The sequence below is a fragment of the Haliotis rubra genome, unplaced genomic scaffold, assembly GCF_003918875.1.
Source record: "Haliotis rubra isolate DU_JTF1 unplaced genomic scaffold, ASM391887v1 Scf920, whole genome shotgun sequence".
Lineage (NCBI taxonomy): Eukaryota > Metazoa > Mollusca > Gastropoda > Lepetellida > Haliotidae > Haliotis > Haliotis rubra.
The window spans coordinates 128749-144483 of NW_025767658.1; the positions used below are offsets into that span (position 1 = coordinate 128749).

Here is a 15735-nt window from a genome sequence, read left to right on the forward strand (position 1 = left end):
TTATTTTCACTGGAAATGAACATCTCCACCTTTTCCAGGATAATCAATTTTGCCGCGGAAGCTGCGCTATTATTAAATTCTCAGCTGAAGAGTTCTGGCAATCACTGTGCTGCTACATCAGCTGATGCTGTGTTGTCAATGAAGCTGCCAGAGCGGACGCGTCTACATGAATAGGGTGAGATGAAACGTGTGTCACATGTACAGTTATACTGAACATAATTTATCAAGAACTGCATGCGACGTTTTACAAATCAACTTCACTTTCGTGGAAGAAGGAAAGAGCTGGACAGCATATGAATGAGCAGAGCGAAGAAAATATGATATTTGTTATTAGGAAGGTGTGGAATTATACAACATGAGATTGTTCCTGTTTCTTTGGGGTTTTGCGTCAGTGTGTGCTGGAGTTCACTCTGCTGTGTTTCAAGCCAAAATTTGCTCCATCGTCGTGAACAACACTTTCCTGCCTTACGACATCAGACGGGCTGGCCCGGCTATAGATATGGCGCTGGAGCATGTGCGAGAAATCTACGACGGCGTCATCGACTTTTCATTCGTCTTCCGTGACGGCAGCAGCGTCTGTGGCCCTGCCGTCGTCGGCGTAGAGGCAGCTGACGTCTACCACAACGACGCGCCGACTGTGTTCATTGGCCCAGGTAGGTAGATTACGCAAAATTGTGTATTGTGTGATTGTTGTGTTGCGAAGAGATGAACAATAACTGATGCCGCAGTAAACAATTTTCACTCACTCACTCACCAGCTATTTAAGGACGTAATGTAAACAGTTGAAACCAGACAATTCAGTGATTAACATCTCGAGCCTTGTGTAGGTTGGTTGGTTGGTTGGTTGGTTGGCTGGCTGGTTGGATGGTTGGATGGTTGGTTGGTTGGTTGGTTGTTGGTTGGTTGGTTGGTTGGTTGGTTGGTTGGTTGGTTGGTTGGTTGGTTGGATGGATGGTTGGATGGTTGGATGGTTGGTTGGTTGGATGGTTGGTTGGCTGGTTGGTTGGTTGGTTGGTTGTCTAACGACGCACTCTGCAATATTCCAGCTGTACAGCGGCGGTCTGTAAATAATCGAGTTTGGACCAGACAATCCAGTGATCAACAGCATGAGCATAGGTTTTACACCTCTAATCAGAAGGCAGGAAACCTCACGCGGCCTGTCCTCTTCCACATTTATTTAAACGCGGTAGAATGTGGAGTTGCCTAGTGGTTAAAGCGTTCGCTGAAGACCCGGGTTCGATTCCCCACATGGGTACAATGTGTTAAGCCCATGACTGGTGTCCCCCACCGTGATATTGCTGGAATATTGCTAAAAGCGGCATAGAATTAAACTCACTCACTCACCAACTCATTCGTCACCATGTGTGTTTCTCCTTAATCAAAATCGAATTCGTCAGTCTTTACAGACTAAATACATCGAGGAGTGAGTGAGTTAAAATTTTACATCGCTTAGGCAGTATTACAGTCATGTAGCGATGACAACAAGCTAATAGTTTTAAAATATCTGTCGACCAACCTAATGAAAATCAAGACAGGAAGACGAGTTAATCGATTCATTCTTACCAATTTATACCCGGCTATAAACCTCTTACAAACAAAGTTTGACCAGCCCACTGGGGATCAAGGGGACTTACAGGGCTTCCTATATGATTTCCGGAAGGGATTACGTCATCCCTTGGCTAATAAGAAGCTGTATGTTATGCTAGCCAATATTTAAAAGACTTAAAATCTCAAACACTAGACAATAGTATATATACACAAAGAACTTAGTTAAGCACCCTCTTACATTCTCACGATTGAATGAGCCCCGGTCTTAACCCTTTGGAGCATATCTGTGACATGATTGGTCGTCGTGTGCAATAAAGGGATCCTCCTGTACAGAACCTGGCCCGATTGGAAGTTGCTCTACACGAGGAATGGCGTAGACTGCCCTTTCAGGGGACCAGCAGGCTGTGAAGGGGTACGAGGAGGAGGGTGCTGGCTGTCACACAGTCACACGAAGGTTGTTTACCTTGAATCGTGTAAGACAGCTTGTTCACGTTCCAATACATTCAGCGTTAAACATTCCACAGACATGATTTTGCATGAAAATCAGTGTTTTTTTATAAAATTAAAAATAGCAATTATCATCATAAAATGAACACGGATTCCAATCATTTTGTCTGTTTTTTATGAGTCAAAGGATAATACGGACCAGAAAAGCTCATGTTTATCCATCGTGGTCTTCTCAAGAAGTTTTATATACGTGTTGAAAACCTATTAGTGCAAAAATATAGGGTTGCTTAATTAAGTTCTTTGTGTATATTTTGATCACTGAAAGGACAATATTTTTATACTACTTGTAATTACCCATCGGGACTCAGTGTCATTCATTAGTATATAATACATCTTCACCCTCGTATCCTCTCGTTGTGTGGTGTATTGTTGCCTCTTTGTATCCGTGGATGATGAATCTAAGAAGGAGGAAGTCTTTTGTATTTGTTATACATAGAGTTGACATGTCTTAATCCATCCCAGTCCGTTAGGCGATTATAACTGTAACACAATACGCTGTTGACTCTGGGGTAATGATGTTACCTAGTTCAGTCGCAACAGCTCGTTGATGTAGAAAGTCAGTTTATCGAGATGGTTCAGTAACCTCTCGTGGTGTGATGGATGACTGGGGTTTAACGCAGATTTGGTTTTGTCTGAAATATCTCTATGTGTTAGCTTGTTACTGAGGAAAGACGAGTGTCATGCAGGTGAACACTGTTACTGATTAGAGAAATAGTTCGACTTAGCCCGGGTTCGATATATACAATTCCAATAATAACGTGGCACTTCTATCAATGTAATTGAAAACACAAACCATGCCTATCCCTTTGCAGCATTCAAATTAACAAAGACATCAAACAATTCAGTTTTTAATCAGCACTGAGAATACATGTTAACAATAACACAATACATCTTAACAATAACATAATACATGTTCGTGAGTGAGTTTAGTTTTACGCCGCTTTTAGCAAAATTCCAGGAATATCACACAAGAAATGGGCTTCACACATGTACCCTTGTGGGGATTCGAACCCGAGTCTTCGGCGTGATGAGCTAACGCTTTAACCACTAGGCTAAGCTAGAATATTGCTAAAGAGCGGCGTGAAACTAACCTCACAGCATGGGACGCTAGAAATGGACATTAAACACTGTAATGATGTAAAGAATCGAACCAAGGCCCGATTTAACCAGTTTGCTACCCCACAGCTCCTGTTCAAAGAAGTCTAAGGTATAGCCATTGATTAGAGATCAATCTATACGTCTAAAGGGCAGGGACCCTAACAAATGAAGATGTTCGTGAAGGAGATGTTTGTCTAGCTAGTCATAGATCCGAGAATTCTGTGGCCTTATTTTGATCTGGGGATTAAGCGACTATTGTTAATTAATAAGGTTGTGGATGGTATCGATGTTCAGTTTGATCGTGTTTGTGATGGTTCGACAAGGGCATGTATGGTGGTTGGTTTGGTGTTTTACGCCGCATTAATATTCCAGCTATATTGCGGTGGTCTGTAAATAATCAAGTCTTGAGCAGACAATCCGGTGATCAACATCATGAGCATCGATCTCGCAGGTTGGATACGATGACAATTGTCAACCAAGTCAGCGAGCCTGACCACCCGATCCCGTTAGTCGCCTCTTACGACAGGCATGGGTTACTGAAGACCAATTCTAACCCGGATGTTCACGGGTGACAAGGGGAGGGATCATATTTCAGTTATGGTTTGAGTTTGAGTGAGAGTGAGTGAGTGAGTGAATGAGTGTGTGAGTGAGTGAGTTTCAGTCATATTATGACTAAAACACGCTATACATCCTTGATACATAAAGCTAGATTATAAAAACCTGTCGACAATGACTGTAAAAACAACTAGAATATTATCGACATAGATGTAAAACTAAATTAATATTTCATTCAGTGTAATGTACAGAAGTCCGCAACTGATCTCTATACTAGGGACCATGGGGACTTCTGCCATTTGCATGGGCTGACTTACACCATCCCTTCAGCCGTTGACGAGTGTACTCAAATTACTCATCACTTAATATAACAAATCTGGTAGGTCTGAATTTAACTTTAATGTATTTGGACTTACGTAGCCTCTCAGGAGGACAACATTTTTACAATACTTTAACACACTTTCAGGATACGTCCATTAACAATAACTGCTAATTACCCGGGTTTGTATCTTTCATTGCTATAGGATAGAGTACCCTGTGATCGAAGTCATGATTCAGAACGCCACTGATGCATGTCAAAGTATGAACTGCTTAACCAATACAGGTCGATACTGACAAATTAAACTGTTCAGCATATGTACAAAAATAACAAACTTCTGATGTGGGTGTTTCGGACAAAATACAACCTGTTTGCTGTCCCACGAGACGTGATATATTCAATAAATACACAACGGCTTTTAGAAAGTTATAAAACGTGTGTAAATGTGTTATAAATGTAAGATATATTGTATCAATCAATGTTTTTGAAGGGATATTTGCTACATGTTCGGCAAACAAACAGGCTGTAAGTTGGGTTGATCGAAGGATATAGTGCCATCGGGTGTGTTTCAATTATATTTACCACAGGTTTTGGTCCTAGGGGTACCGCAATCCATATATGTTCAGTACAAATGTACGAATAAGCGTTAATCAAGCACCATCCACGTGCTATATATACTGGACAAAAATATGTAAATTTTGAAATTATGAATAATGATATATATATTTATTGACACACTGATAAACTATCAATCATAAAAATACCAATATCCCTAACTTGTTTTGTCCAGTATATGTATGGAGACACTAATTGTGAATGTGTTGTTTTTGAAAAACAAATTCCATCGGTTAAATGGTAACTGTAGCACATTTTGTACAATGCCCTTGGCAATGTACTTGCAATCTGTATGGAATACGGAAAAAAACGTGAACATCAACAATGTCGGAAGGGATGGTCAGTAGACTGACTAACTGAGTTTGGTTTTGAGCAATTTTTAGCAATATTCCAGCAACATCACGGCGGGGGACACCAGAAATGGGCTTCACACATTGTACCCATGTGGGGATTCGAACCCGGGTCTTCCGCGTGACGAGCCAACGCTTAACCACTAGGCTAACCCACCGGCCCTGGTCAGTAGGACTACGTCACGAATCTGACTGTCACACATTTCTGATATAAAGATTGTTGAATTGCATTGACTGAAGGAATCAACACCGGGCTCGTCACGTCGAAAACCCTGGTTCGATTCCCCACATGGGTACAATGTTTGAAGCCCATTTGTGGTGTCCCCCCGCCTTGATATTGCTGGAATATTGCTAAGGGGTCTTCCCATTGTTTCAATAGAAGGAGTCACTGGGGCGTGATAACCCCTTTAATCCCCAATTTTGTTCCCTGTGAAACATTATCCGTGACGAAATGTGATAATATATCAGCTATTTTTTAATCAATGTTTATCTTTATTTTTTACTTAGAATTAAAAGAACCGTTATGAGTTTGGTGTCGTTTTCTCAATGACGCTTTGATTAAAGAGGCCACCCACTCACTCACTCACTCACTCACTCACTCACTCCAGCGTGAGAAAAGAGCCGTTATGAAGCTGACGTCGTTTTCTCAATGGCGCTTTGATTAAAGAGGCCACTCACTCACTCACTCACTAATTACTCACTCACTCACTCACTCACTCACTCACTCACTCACTCACTCACTCACTCACTCACTCACTCACTCACTCACTCACTCACTCACTCACTCACTCACTCACTCACTCACTCACTCATTGTTTCACAGGATGCAGTCTGGCTGTGGAACCTCTGAGCTACATGGCAGCCAAGTGGAATATCCCCGTCATCACCCCCGCGGGCTCCGCAGGAATCCTGGCAGACAAAACCCTGTTCAAGACCCTCACCAGACTTTCATTCGGCATGCAGGAATACGCGGAGATGTACCTGTACGTGCTCAACATGTACGGCTGGAAGCACGTGGCTCTCGTCTACGACAAGGACGACGTCTTCTCCGGCATCATTGGCGCAACCTTCTACAACATCTTCAGATCGACTGACCTTGCGCTTGCTCATCATCCCGTTAGGTCAAGGTCGTTTGGTGATGAGGAGTATCGGGAAGTTTTACGGAAAGCGAACCAGGAAGCTAGAGGTATGTGTATATGTGGGTACGTCTCCCCCACAGTGAATTACAGGAAACTACGTTTGTAACGAACATGCATATGACGAACTTACGTGTATCACGAACCAGGAAGCTAGAGGTATGTATATGTGGGTACGTCTCCCCCACAGTGAATTAAAGGGAACTACGGTTGTAACGAACATGCATATGACGAACTCACGTGTATCACGAACCAGGAAGCTAGAGGTATGTGTATATGTGGGTACGTCTCCCCCACAGTGAATTAAAGGAAACTACGTTTGTAACGAACATGCATATGACGAACTGACGTGAATCACGAACCATTAAGGTAGAGGTATGTGTGTATGTGTACTTCTTGATAATGTTATTGCCTTTCTACAGCAAAGTCAGCACAGTTAAGCCAAATAGAATACAACCAATTATATGATAGATCAATGTGTCCGTATTTGTTTTTTGTTGTTGTTTTTCTTGTTTGGTTTTTGTATTTGCGCCCATTTGCAGGGACGAATAGAAACCCAGGGTCCCTGTCCACAAAACGTTCTTAACTTTACGACCTATCGTAACTCTATAGTGTACGAACGTAGCGCTACGAACGCTTTGCTGATCGGGACCTTGGTATCCGATTGGTGCATTATGAATCGAAAAAGGTCAGTTAAACTTTATTATACTGACTCACTAACGCAAATATTTTAGCCACACAACTTAGAAACACACGGGGATGTGGATACCACCATTTGAAATTGACAAATCTTTAAATAAGTCTGGATTAGTAAGCTTTTGCGCCGCTTTCAGCAAAATTCCAACAACATCACGGCGACACGAGAAATGAGATTCACATGTTGTTATCATGTTGTGAATCGAACTCAGGTCTTCGAGCTAGCGCTTTAACCAATGAGCTACCCCACGGCCCTGCAGGGTTAGTGTGGTCATCTAAATATCATCATTAGGTGTTTTGTACACGGCCCTCATTTGAACTTGCGTGTTTACAGTGTTCATAGTCTTGGCAGCCCCCGACACCACCCGGAAGCTGCTCCTTCACGCGCATGCGCTGGGATACACGACTGGACAGCATGTTTTCCTGTCAACTATTCCTGTCGACAAGAAGTTGGATATTTGGCAGAGGAATGATGAACACGATGAGGTATATTGACAAATATGCCAATGTCAGATAAGTATTTTATTACAGCGAGAGTCAGAAGATACTTACAGAAATTATTAATTGTTTTTTGAAAATAGCAATGCATACCGTCAGAGATACTTAATCAATACGAAATCGATTACCCACAATAACAAAGTATAGATGTTGTCACTGATAAATGAGTGCTCATGGTATTAGCCAGTAGATTTCTGTTACGAAACTGGAGTATTGTTGATCTTGTAAACGCTAATTTGCCCAGTATTAAAAACGGATCCGTGAAGATCCGGGTTTTCCGGGTTAGAACTGGTTAGAACCAATGCTTTTCGTAAGAGGCGACTAACGGAATCGGGTGGTCAGGCTCTCTGACTGACTGACTGAGTTTGGTTTTACGCCGCTTTTAGCAATATTCCAGCAACATCGCGGCGGGGGACACCAGAAATGGGCTTCACACGTTGTACCCATGTGGGGATTCGAACCCGGGTCTTCGGCGTGACGAGCCAACGCTTTAACCATTAGGCTACCCCACCGCCCCAGTCAGGCTCTCTGACCGTTTTGGCACTTGTCATGGTATAACTCGACAATTGCATGGTGTGGCGTAGCAACAACCAATCAACAGACATTACTCCGAATAACCCAACTCCGAGGCCCCTGAGGTTAACAGTCAAATGACCTATCCCACCGGGTACCCATTTTCTTCTGAATGAGCAGAGGCAAATTGGAATAAACGCGCTTGCCTAAGGCGAGACCACATGTGTTTTGATGAGATATTTAGGACAGCTTGAAAGCAATGTCTGGTATGTTCACATATGATGTCCACAGATCGTTAAAGGGGCTTGTCAATCCACTGTATTCATCGCCCTGAGTGAGAGCTTCGACCTGGACTACGTCACATTCAAGAGGAACATCGTGAACAGAGCTTTGAGAGACTACAACCTGGACTTCGGGAAAACCGAGGTGAGTACATCGAGTAAGAATGGATTTATGCCGACTTTAGCAGCTGATTCAATAACATTTTTTAGCTGATCAATATTTCTTCACCAAACTTGCCACGTAGATAGGTCTTGTGATGAACTGGTGCATTTTGGTAGTTTTGGATTTCTGAATCAAATATTTGTTTCCCCGTTTCCAACAAGCTTGACGTTTTGGTGCTCTTTTCCGGAGCAGAACTTTAAAAGCGTTCGATATTTCTTCGCCAAACTTGGCACATATCTAGTTCTCATGGATTTCTGAGTAAAATGTTTTTTGTCTTTCCAAGTTTTACTTTGTCTGAGATTTGTGGTAGTGCTTGTTTCCGGAGCAGAACGTTAACACTTTTCCCTGCTCTCTTTCCACTTTGTGGGATCCAAGAACCTGATGACATAAATCAACACTCTATCAACATTAGCAACATTACTGAGGTACAACAAACCGTACATTTGACAGTCATAACTAGTTGACATATTCATGAAAAGTATTTCCCCATCGCGGGGATATTGATGTCTTCCTGTTACTCCACACACACTACCCCGTCTAATACCCCACCACGTAGGTCTAGTGGACGGCAGAATAGACATACTGACAAAACTGTGACAAGAACTTCATACACACAGACAGCTTTATTGATCACGGGACAAATATTGGATTTTGCAGAAGTTTCTTGAACGAGCCATTAATGATCGTTAGCTCTAATGAGCTGACAGTACTTAATGTGTAGGCGGTAATCTAATGAATATTTCGCAGTAATCGAGTGAAGGAGTGAGTGAGTTAAAACTTAACGTCACAACGGCAATATTTCAGCCATATAGTGACGAGAAATGTTGTACGTACACTATACATACAAGTAGTTAAATAACCAGTCATCGACGGACTGTAAAATAATTAGAGTATCACAAAAAGAGTTAAATCTAGTTAGTATTATTTTTAAAAGTAGAAAACTATTTTGGACAATCCAATGTAAAAATGGGTTATTGATCGCCAACGACTGAAGGTAGATCACCATACTAGGGACCAAGGTGACTTACAATGCCTTTGCTACGTGCATGGATCCTAGCAGGATTTACACCATCCCTTCAGCTGCTGGCGATTGTAGGCAGATTTAGACACGATTAAAATGGCAATAATACTTCCATTAAAAAGGTGGAAGATTAAATTTTTCTTCGAATGTTTTGGGACTTAGGAAGGCGTTTCCTATTCTCGCGGTACTACCGGATATCGGCTGAAAAAATAACACAAACAATTCTTATCGTATTCATGCTTGTTGTTTTAAAATGAAGGGCCTTCTCCTCTAACATCTACATCTATCAGCTGCCAGATCCATCAGGTGAATTACCACTCGTGAGCCCGGTGATAAACAATGCCATCCGCCGTTGACGAAATGAGGCTTCTCCCATTCTCGCGGTATTACCAGGAATTAACGTTTTTTGAGTGTATGTAAGAGCAAACCTGCCGGAAAGGGTGGGAAAAAGTAATGATATGTCCAAGCTGGTATAAACTCCCCAATATTCGTGACACTGAGAGATTTTGATCACTCACAGATTTGGGCCACTTCCTAGTTACCAGTCGGTCATGTAAACAACCGCTAAGTGTCGCGCATCGGCGATTTCGGCAGAAAACGTGTTTACCGCGAGAATAGGGAAACCCGCGCGAATAGGAAACGGACCTATTCAGCAGTAATGGGACACGGAGTGACATCAGAATGTAGGACAAGTCAATGTGCTTTGTAACTGATATACCAAACAACCCTTAGATATGCAGTCAGATCACATCACATTTCATCCAGTATCGTCGCGCGGTTATTTTGTTTCTCCAAGCTCAAACAGTGACGGGAGACACCAGAAATGGGCTTCACACATTGTAACCATGTAGGAATCGAACCTGGGTCTTTGGAGTGACGAGCGGGCGCTTTAACCACTTGGCTACCCGACGACCCTAAACTGAAAAAGAACCTACATGCTACAGAGTTTTGACTATTTACTTTTTTGATTACTTTTTTGGCGGTTATATTATGTTTCTTGTCTCCAACCTCACACAGCGAGAGTGAGTGAGTTTAGTTTTGCGCCGCCTGGAGCAATATCTAGCAATATCACGGCGGGGACACCAGCCATTGGCTCCAGATAGTGTATCCATTTTTCACGAAACCTACCCATGCCTAAGACTGCGGGATTTTGTCCCACAACAAGCAGACCGCCGTGACATACACGGAACACTGGTCAAATCTGAGGTAAAGCTCACTCACTCACCCAACCATTCACTCACTACCTCTTGACTATCATACTATCCCAACGTCAGTCTGCTTCAACGTCAATCTGCTTCATTGTGTTTTGGGTTCGAAACCCACACAAAGTCTTTCTCCCGGTTCCCCGTTAATCCCAACCCACATGTTTCTAGGTTTATCTGCACCATATCTTTCAGGGTAGCTAGAGTTGGCTTCAAATAACGTGGTACAATTCTTCGGTATTTCCTGCCACAATACACTGACAAGCTGTGATATAACGTAAAACGACGTTAATCCCAACCCACACAATGTCTTTCCGTTCAATGTCTTTAATCATGCTTTCATGCTAGCGGTAGGGGTAGCCTAGAGGTTGATGTAACGTGCTATGCAGGAGGGTAGCCTAATATAACGTCGTTACCCAAACCCAATCCCAACCCACAATGTCTTTCATGCTATAGGGAAAGTAGCCTAGTCATGCTCGAGCGGGAGGGTAGCCTAGAGGTTGATATAACGTGGAAACGACGTTAATCCCAACCCACACACAAAGTCTTTCATGCTATGCGGGAGGGTAGCCTAGAGGTTGATATAACGTGTAAACGACGTTAAACGACGTTAATCCCAACCCACACAGTCTTTCATGCTATGCGGGAGGGTAGTCTAGAGGTTGATATAACGTGGAAACGACGTTAATCCCAACCCAACACAATGTCTTTGATATAACGTGGAAAGCCTACAGCGTGTAATGCTATGCCTATGCAGGAGGGTAGCCTAGAGGTTGATATAACGTGTATGCAAGAGGGTAGCCTAGAGGTTGAATAACGTGTGTAAACGACGTTAATCAGTTTCGATGTCCCACATAACGTGGAAAACGATTAATCGTTACAATGTGCTACACCTAGAGGTTGATATAACGTGGATTTCTGAGTCCCCCCACACAATGTCGTCGTGATGCGGGAGGGTAGCCTAGAGGTTGATATAACGTGGAAACGATTGCTAATAGGGTAGCCTTAGGCGTTAAAACTAAACTGATATAACAGCTTGCGGGAGGGTAGCCTAAGGTTGATATAACGTGGAAACGAATCTCACTCTTTCATGCGTGTAAACGACGTTAATCCCAGCCCACACAATGTCTTTCATGCACCTAGAGGTTGAAGACCCAGTTTCGATATCCCACATGGACAATGTCCATTTCTGGAGTCCCCGTCGTGATATTGCTGGAATATTGCTAATAGCGGCTTAAAAACTGTTCAATAATGCTATGTAATGATATGTTTCAGCCAACCATACTACTGACTGGATTCTATGACGCAATCGTGATATATGCTGACGTCATCAACGAGACCTTGGCCCAGGGAGGTGACCCCACTGACGGAATTGACGTCACGCGTCGAATGTGGAACAGAACCTTTAACGGTATGTCCTCTGAAAATGTCAGCTTTCTTTGCCGTGAGAAGTGATCAGTTCGCTGTCATTTTGACGGAGCAATCCCACACAAAACCACAGCGAAATTGTGAAGTAAAGGTATTTTCACAATATTCTTGTCCAATTCCTTAATCCGATTTGTCCCTTTGTTTCTTTAAGTTATTTCTGTTGATTGACTTGCCTTTGTATGTGTTTGGTACCAACCAACCTGAAACCAGTACATCCAGTGGGGCGCTGTCTCATACCAATTCAGGAACTGTTCAGAATACACTGATCTGAGTTTATCGCCGCTTTTTTAGCAATATTCCAAAGGCGGGGAACCATATTGTTTTCTTTGGCGTGACGAGCTAACGCTTTCAGCCCCTTTCTTGAATCATCTTCCGCAGTTCTTTTGTCTGATTGTACCTGTGAATTTAATTGCGAATTTATAATGCGCCTTTCCCATGCTCAAAGCGCTAACACACAACCTGTGAAGCGCTGGAAGGTTAATACATAGTAGTCACATGACTTATCCCACCGGGTACCCATTTTCTGCTGGGTGAACGGGGGCAAGTTTTGAACAACCTGACTGCCTAAGGGGAGACTACATGCATGCAATAAATTCCGATGTCAAACAACGACGTTGTTTAGGAGGGCAACGATCTGAACGTCCCTTTTCGTCCAATGCTCATACAAAGAAAATCGTTTACGTGGTTTCAATCTTGGCCAGGCAGTCCAGATACACAAATAACACAAAGACCTGGGCCTAGATTTTCGAAGCTCTCTTTAACGCTAAGATAGTCGTAAGTTAATGTTAATGTATGGCACTTACGCCTATCTTAGCGCTAAGAGAGCTTCGAAAATCTAGGACCTGCGTAATCACACAATGTATTTAAGATCAATAAAGGAAAGTAATTATCACGTCAAAATCTGGATGATGATCCACGAATAGGATGCTTATCATGTATCAACACTCGTATCGAATACACATTTAGCTCCTCAGTGAATGTTGATAATGAGTTTACACATCCTTTGTCCGTTTACATTCCAGGAATTGGCGGTCGGGTTTCCATCAACGACAACGGCGACAAATACACCGACTTCATCTTGTTCGATATGCAGGATACAGCTAATGGGATGTTTGAGGTGCGTTGATTACTGTTTTCATCAATGCGTTGTTTTCGACGTTGACGGTTTAATCACACGGACGTGTCTGTCGTGTGGATAGGTCAGATTACCTGCGGGCATGGAATTGATAATATATAACATCAGAATAATTTGTCTAGAATATCTGTCGACACAGATACCACGGGGCGATAAGTTCCAGCATTGTGATAAATTGCAGTCACCTTCTGGCAAACAAGGATGAGTTGAGCACCGAACTGACAATTGACCCGTATTAGCATGTATGAGTGTCGCCCACTGGCGCTTGCCATTGTTAGCGAAGGGCCCCAGGTTGTCCGCGATCAAGTGTAGTGCGACTTGCTACCCCGACGTGAGAGTCTTATGAGCAAGGCGCGTGCAGCTACCCGCGGAATCAATTTCATCGCCATGCAATGCACGTGCACTAGCCTACATCTGCTCTACCTTTTACGAACGAAATGGGTTTGCTCATTGCCGTGCACCGCCTTCTCGTAAACGCGTTATCCTTGTTTGCGGGCGGTGAGCTAGCCTAATGGTTAAAGCGTTGGCTCGTCACGCCGAAGACGGGTTCGAATCCCCACATTGGGCACATGTTTGTGAAGCCCATTTCTGGTGTCCCCGCCGTGATGTTGCTGAATATTGCGAAAAGCGGCGTAAAACCAAACTCAGTCAGTCGAACGAAATTATAGGACCACGAACTCATGTTCGTTATAGCCGTAGTTCGTTATAGACAGTTTGACAAAATATAAACATCAAGTAGCCGAACCAAACAAGACTGTTCGATATATCCACCAGTTCGTTGAACACACACTTTTGAGAAGTTGCATTGAACTACGGTTAAAACGAACTTAAAGGACCACGGTATCCTTTTCGATAGAGCCGTAGTTCGTTATACAGAATTTGGACAATAATATACAAGTTGCCGCTACGAAACAACTGTTATATCCGTCAGTCGTTATAAGTGAGTGAGTATGATCGATCATGGAACTCGTCTCTTCTTGTCATATGCTTGAGGAAGAAATGCACTGACAGTGATCCCTTTGTTATGGATGAGTGAGTGAGTGAGTGAGATTTAGTTTTACGCCGTTTGAGCAGTAGAACAACAATATCACGATCGAGTAAAACCACAAATTAATTCACACATTGACAGGGTATGAAACTACAAAAAAATTAGCTGGACCACAAGGGTGGTTAGACTGACTGAGTTTGGCTTTACGCCGCTTTTAGCAATATTCCAGCAACATCACGGCGGGGACTCCAGAAATGGGCTTCACACGTTGTACCCATGTCTTCGGCGTGACGAGCCAACGCTTTAACCACTAGACTACCCCACCGCCCAGGGGGTGGTTAGATGTAAAACTTGCCAGCCCTGACCAAAACTTGCCTGCCCACAAAATATCTTCACATACAACATGTCTAGATTTTAATCCGACCGTCGGGCAGGTGAATTTGAGAATCTGGCAGTCCGTGTTGAAAAAAATCCGTCCCGGGCGGTCGAATTTCGAACGCTGAATGACAATGTATCCACGAGGGGAATCGAACCCGGGCGTTTGGCGTGACGAGCGAACGCTTTAACCACTAAGCTACCTCACTCCTCCCGCCCTTTCCCTTTCCCGCCTTATAAGTTGAGGTGAAATGGGTTTTACGTCGTGCTTGAGAATATTTCGCTCATATGACGACATGTATGCGTGTGTATGTGTATGTGCGGCTGCTTGTACTACCCAGACTGAAGCTGGTTTTATAGTGCTAGCCCACTGAGATACCATGCCGCAGTGAAGCATGAATACCCCACTCAGACACATTATACTGACTCCGAGCCGACCAGTCCTTGTTGTACCCATTAATGCCGAGCGCCAGGCAGGGACCAACAAGTACCATATTTTAACGTCTTTTGGTATGACGCGGTCGGGGATCGAACCCGCGACCTTCCGCTCTCCGGGCGGACGCTCTAACCACTACACCACGGAGGCGGTCTCCCGCCTTATAAGTTGAGCATGATGCACACTATGTAGTATCACCCTGACCATGACATTCAGATGAACATATTTAAGTTGGTATGTCCAGGTTGTGGGCGAGTACGATGGCCGAACCAAGACGTTCAGCTTCAGACCTGGGATGTCGATCAAGTGGGTGGGCTCCGGTCCGCCACCGGATGTACCTGAATGTGGCTTCCGGGAAGATAGGTGCGCAGTAACAGGTCAGTATCGACATGAACGCGCAGGTCAACCAGCAGACGCCATTCTTCTTCCCATAAAAGTCGTGGTAAGAATCTTCAGTAACCCATGCATGTCGTAAGAGGCGACTAACGGGATCGGGTGGTCAGGCTCGCTGACTTGGTTGACACATGTCATCGGGTCGCCGTTGTGTAGATCGATGCTCATGATGTTGATCACTGGATTACAGACCGCCGCCATAAAGTGGAATATTGCAGAGTGCAGCGTTAAAAAACAAATAAACAAAACAAACAAAAGCAGTCGTAATAACATTTAATATCACCAGTAATTTTCACATGGTCTTTTTATGAATCCTCCAAGATGTTGGTGAGAAAACATCGTGTTGTGTTCATTTAAGCAAACACGTTAAAATGTTAATTTATTCTTATTAATTAACTTTGATATTGGTTGATGAAAGGCAAAACATCGAAATATGTGTTATTCATTTAACATCGGCACCAACACGTTACCAGGAACA

The 15735-nt window shown here is 43.3% G+C and overlaps 1 protein-coding gene across 1 annotated transcript; it reads left to right on the forward strand.

The window, feature by feature from the left end:
* The first annotated feature begins 499 nt into the window (after positions 1 to 499).
* Positions 500 to 15627, forward strand: LOC124264379 (atrial natriuretic peptide receptor 1-like). Its single transcript, XM_046699129.1, has 8 exons — positions 500 to 653; positions 5816 to 6178; positions 7159 to 7310; positions 8127 to 8261; positions 11778 to 11913; positions 12953 to 13047; positions 15109 to 15306; positions 15616 to 15627. Exons 1-8 carry the CDS (start codon positions 500 to 502, stop codon positions 15625 to 15627), a joined length of 1245 nt encoding a protein of 414 aa, XP_046555085.1.
* The last annotated feature ends 108 nt before the right edge of the window (positions 15628 to 15735 follow it).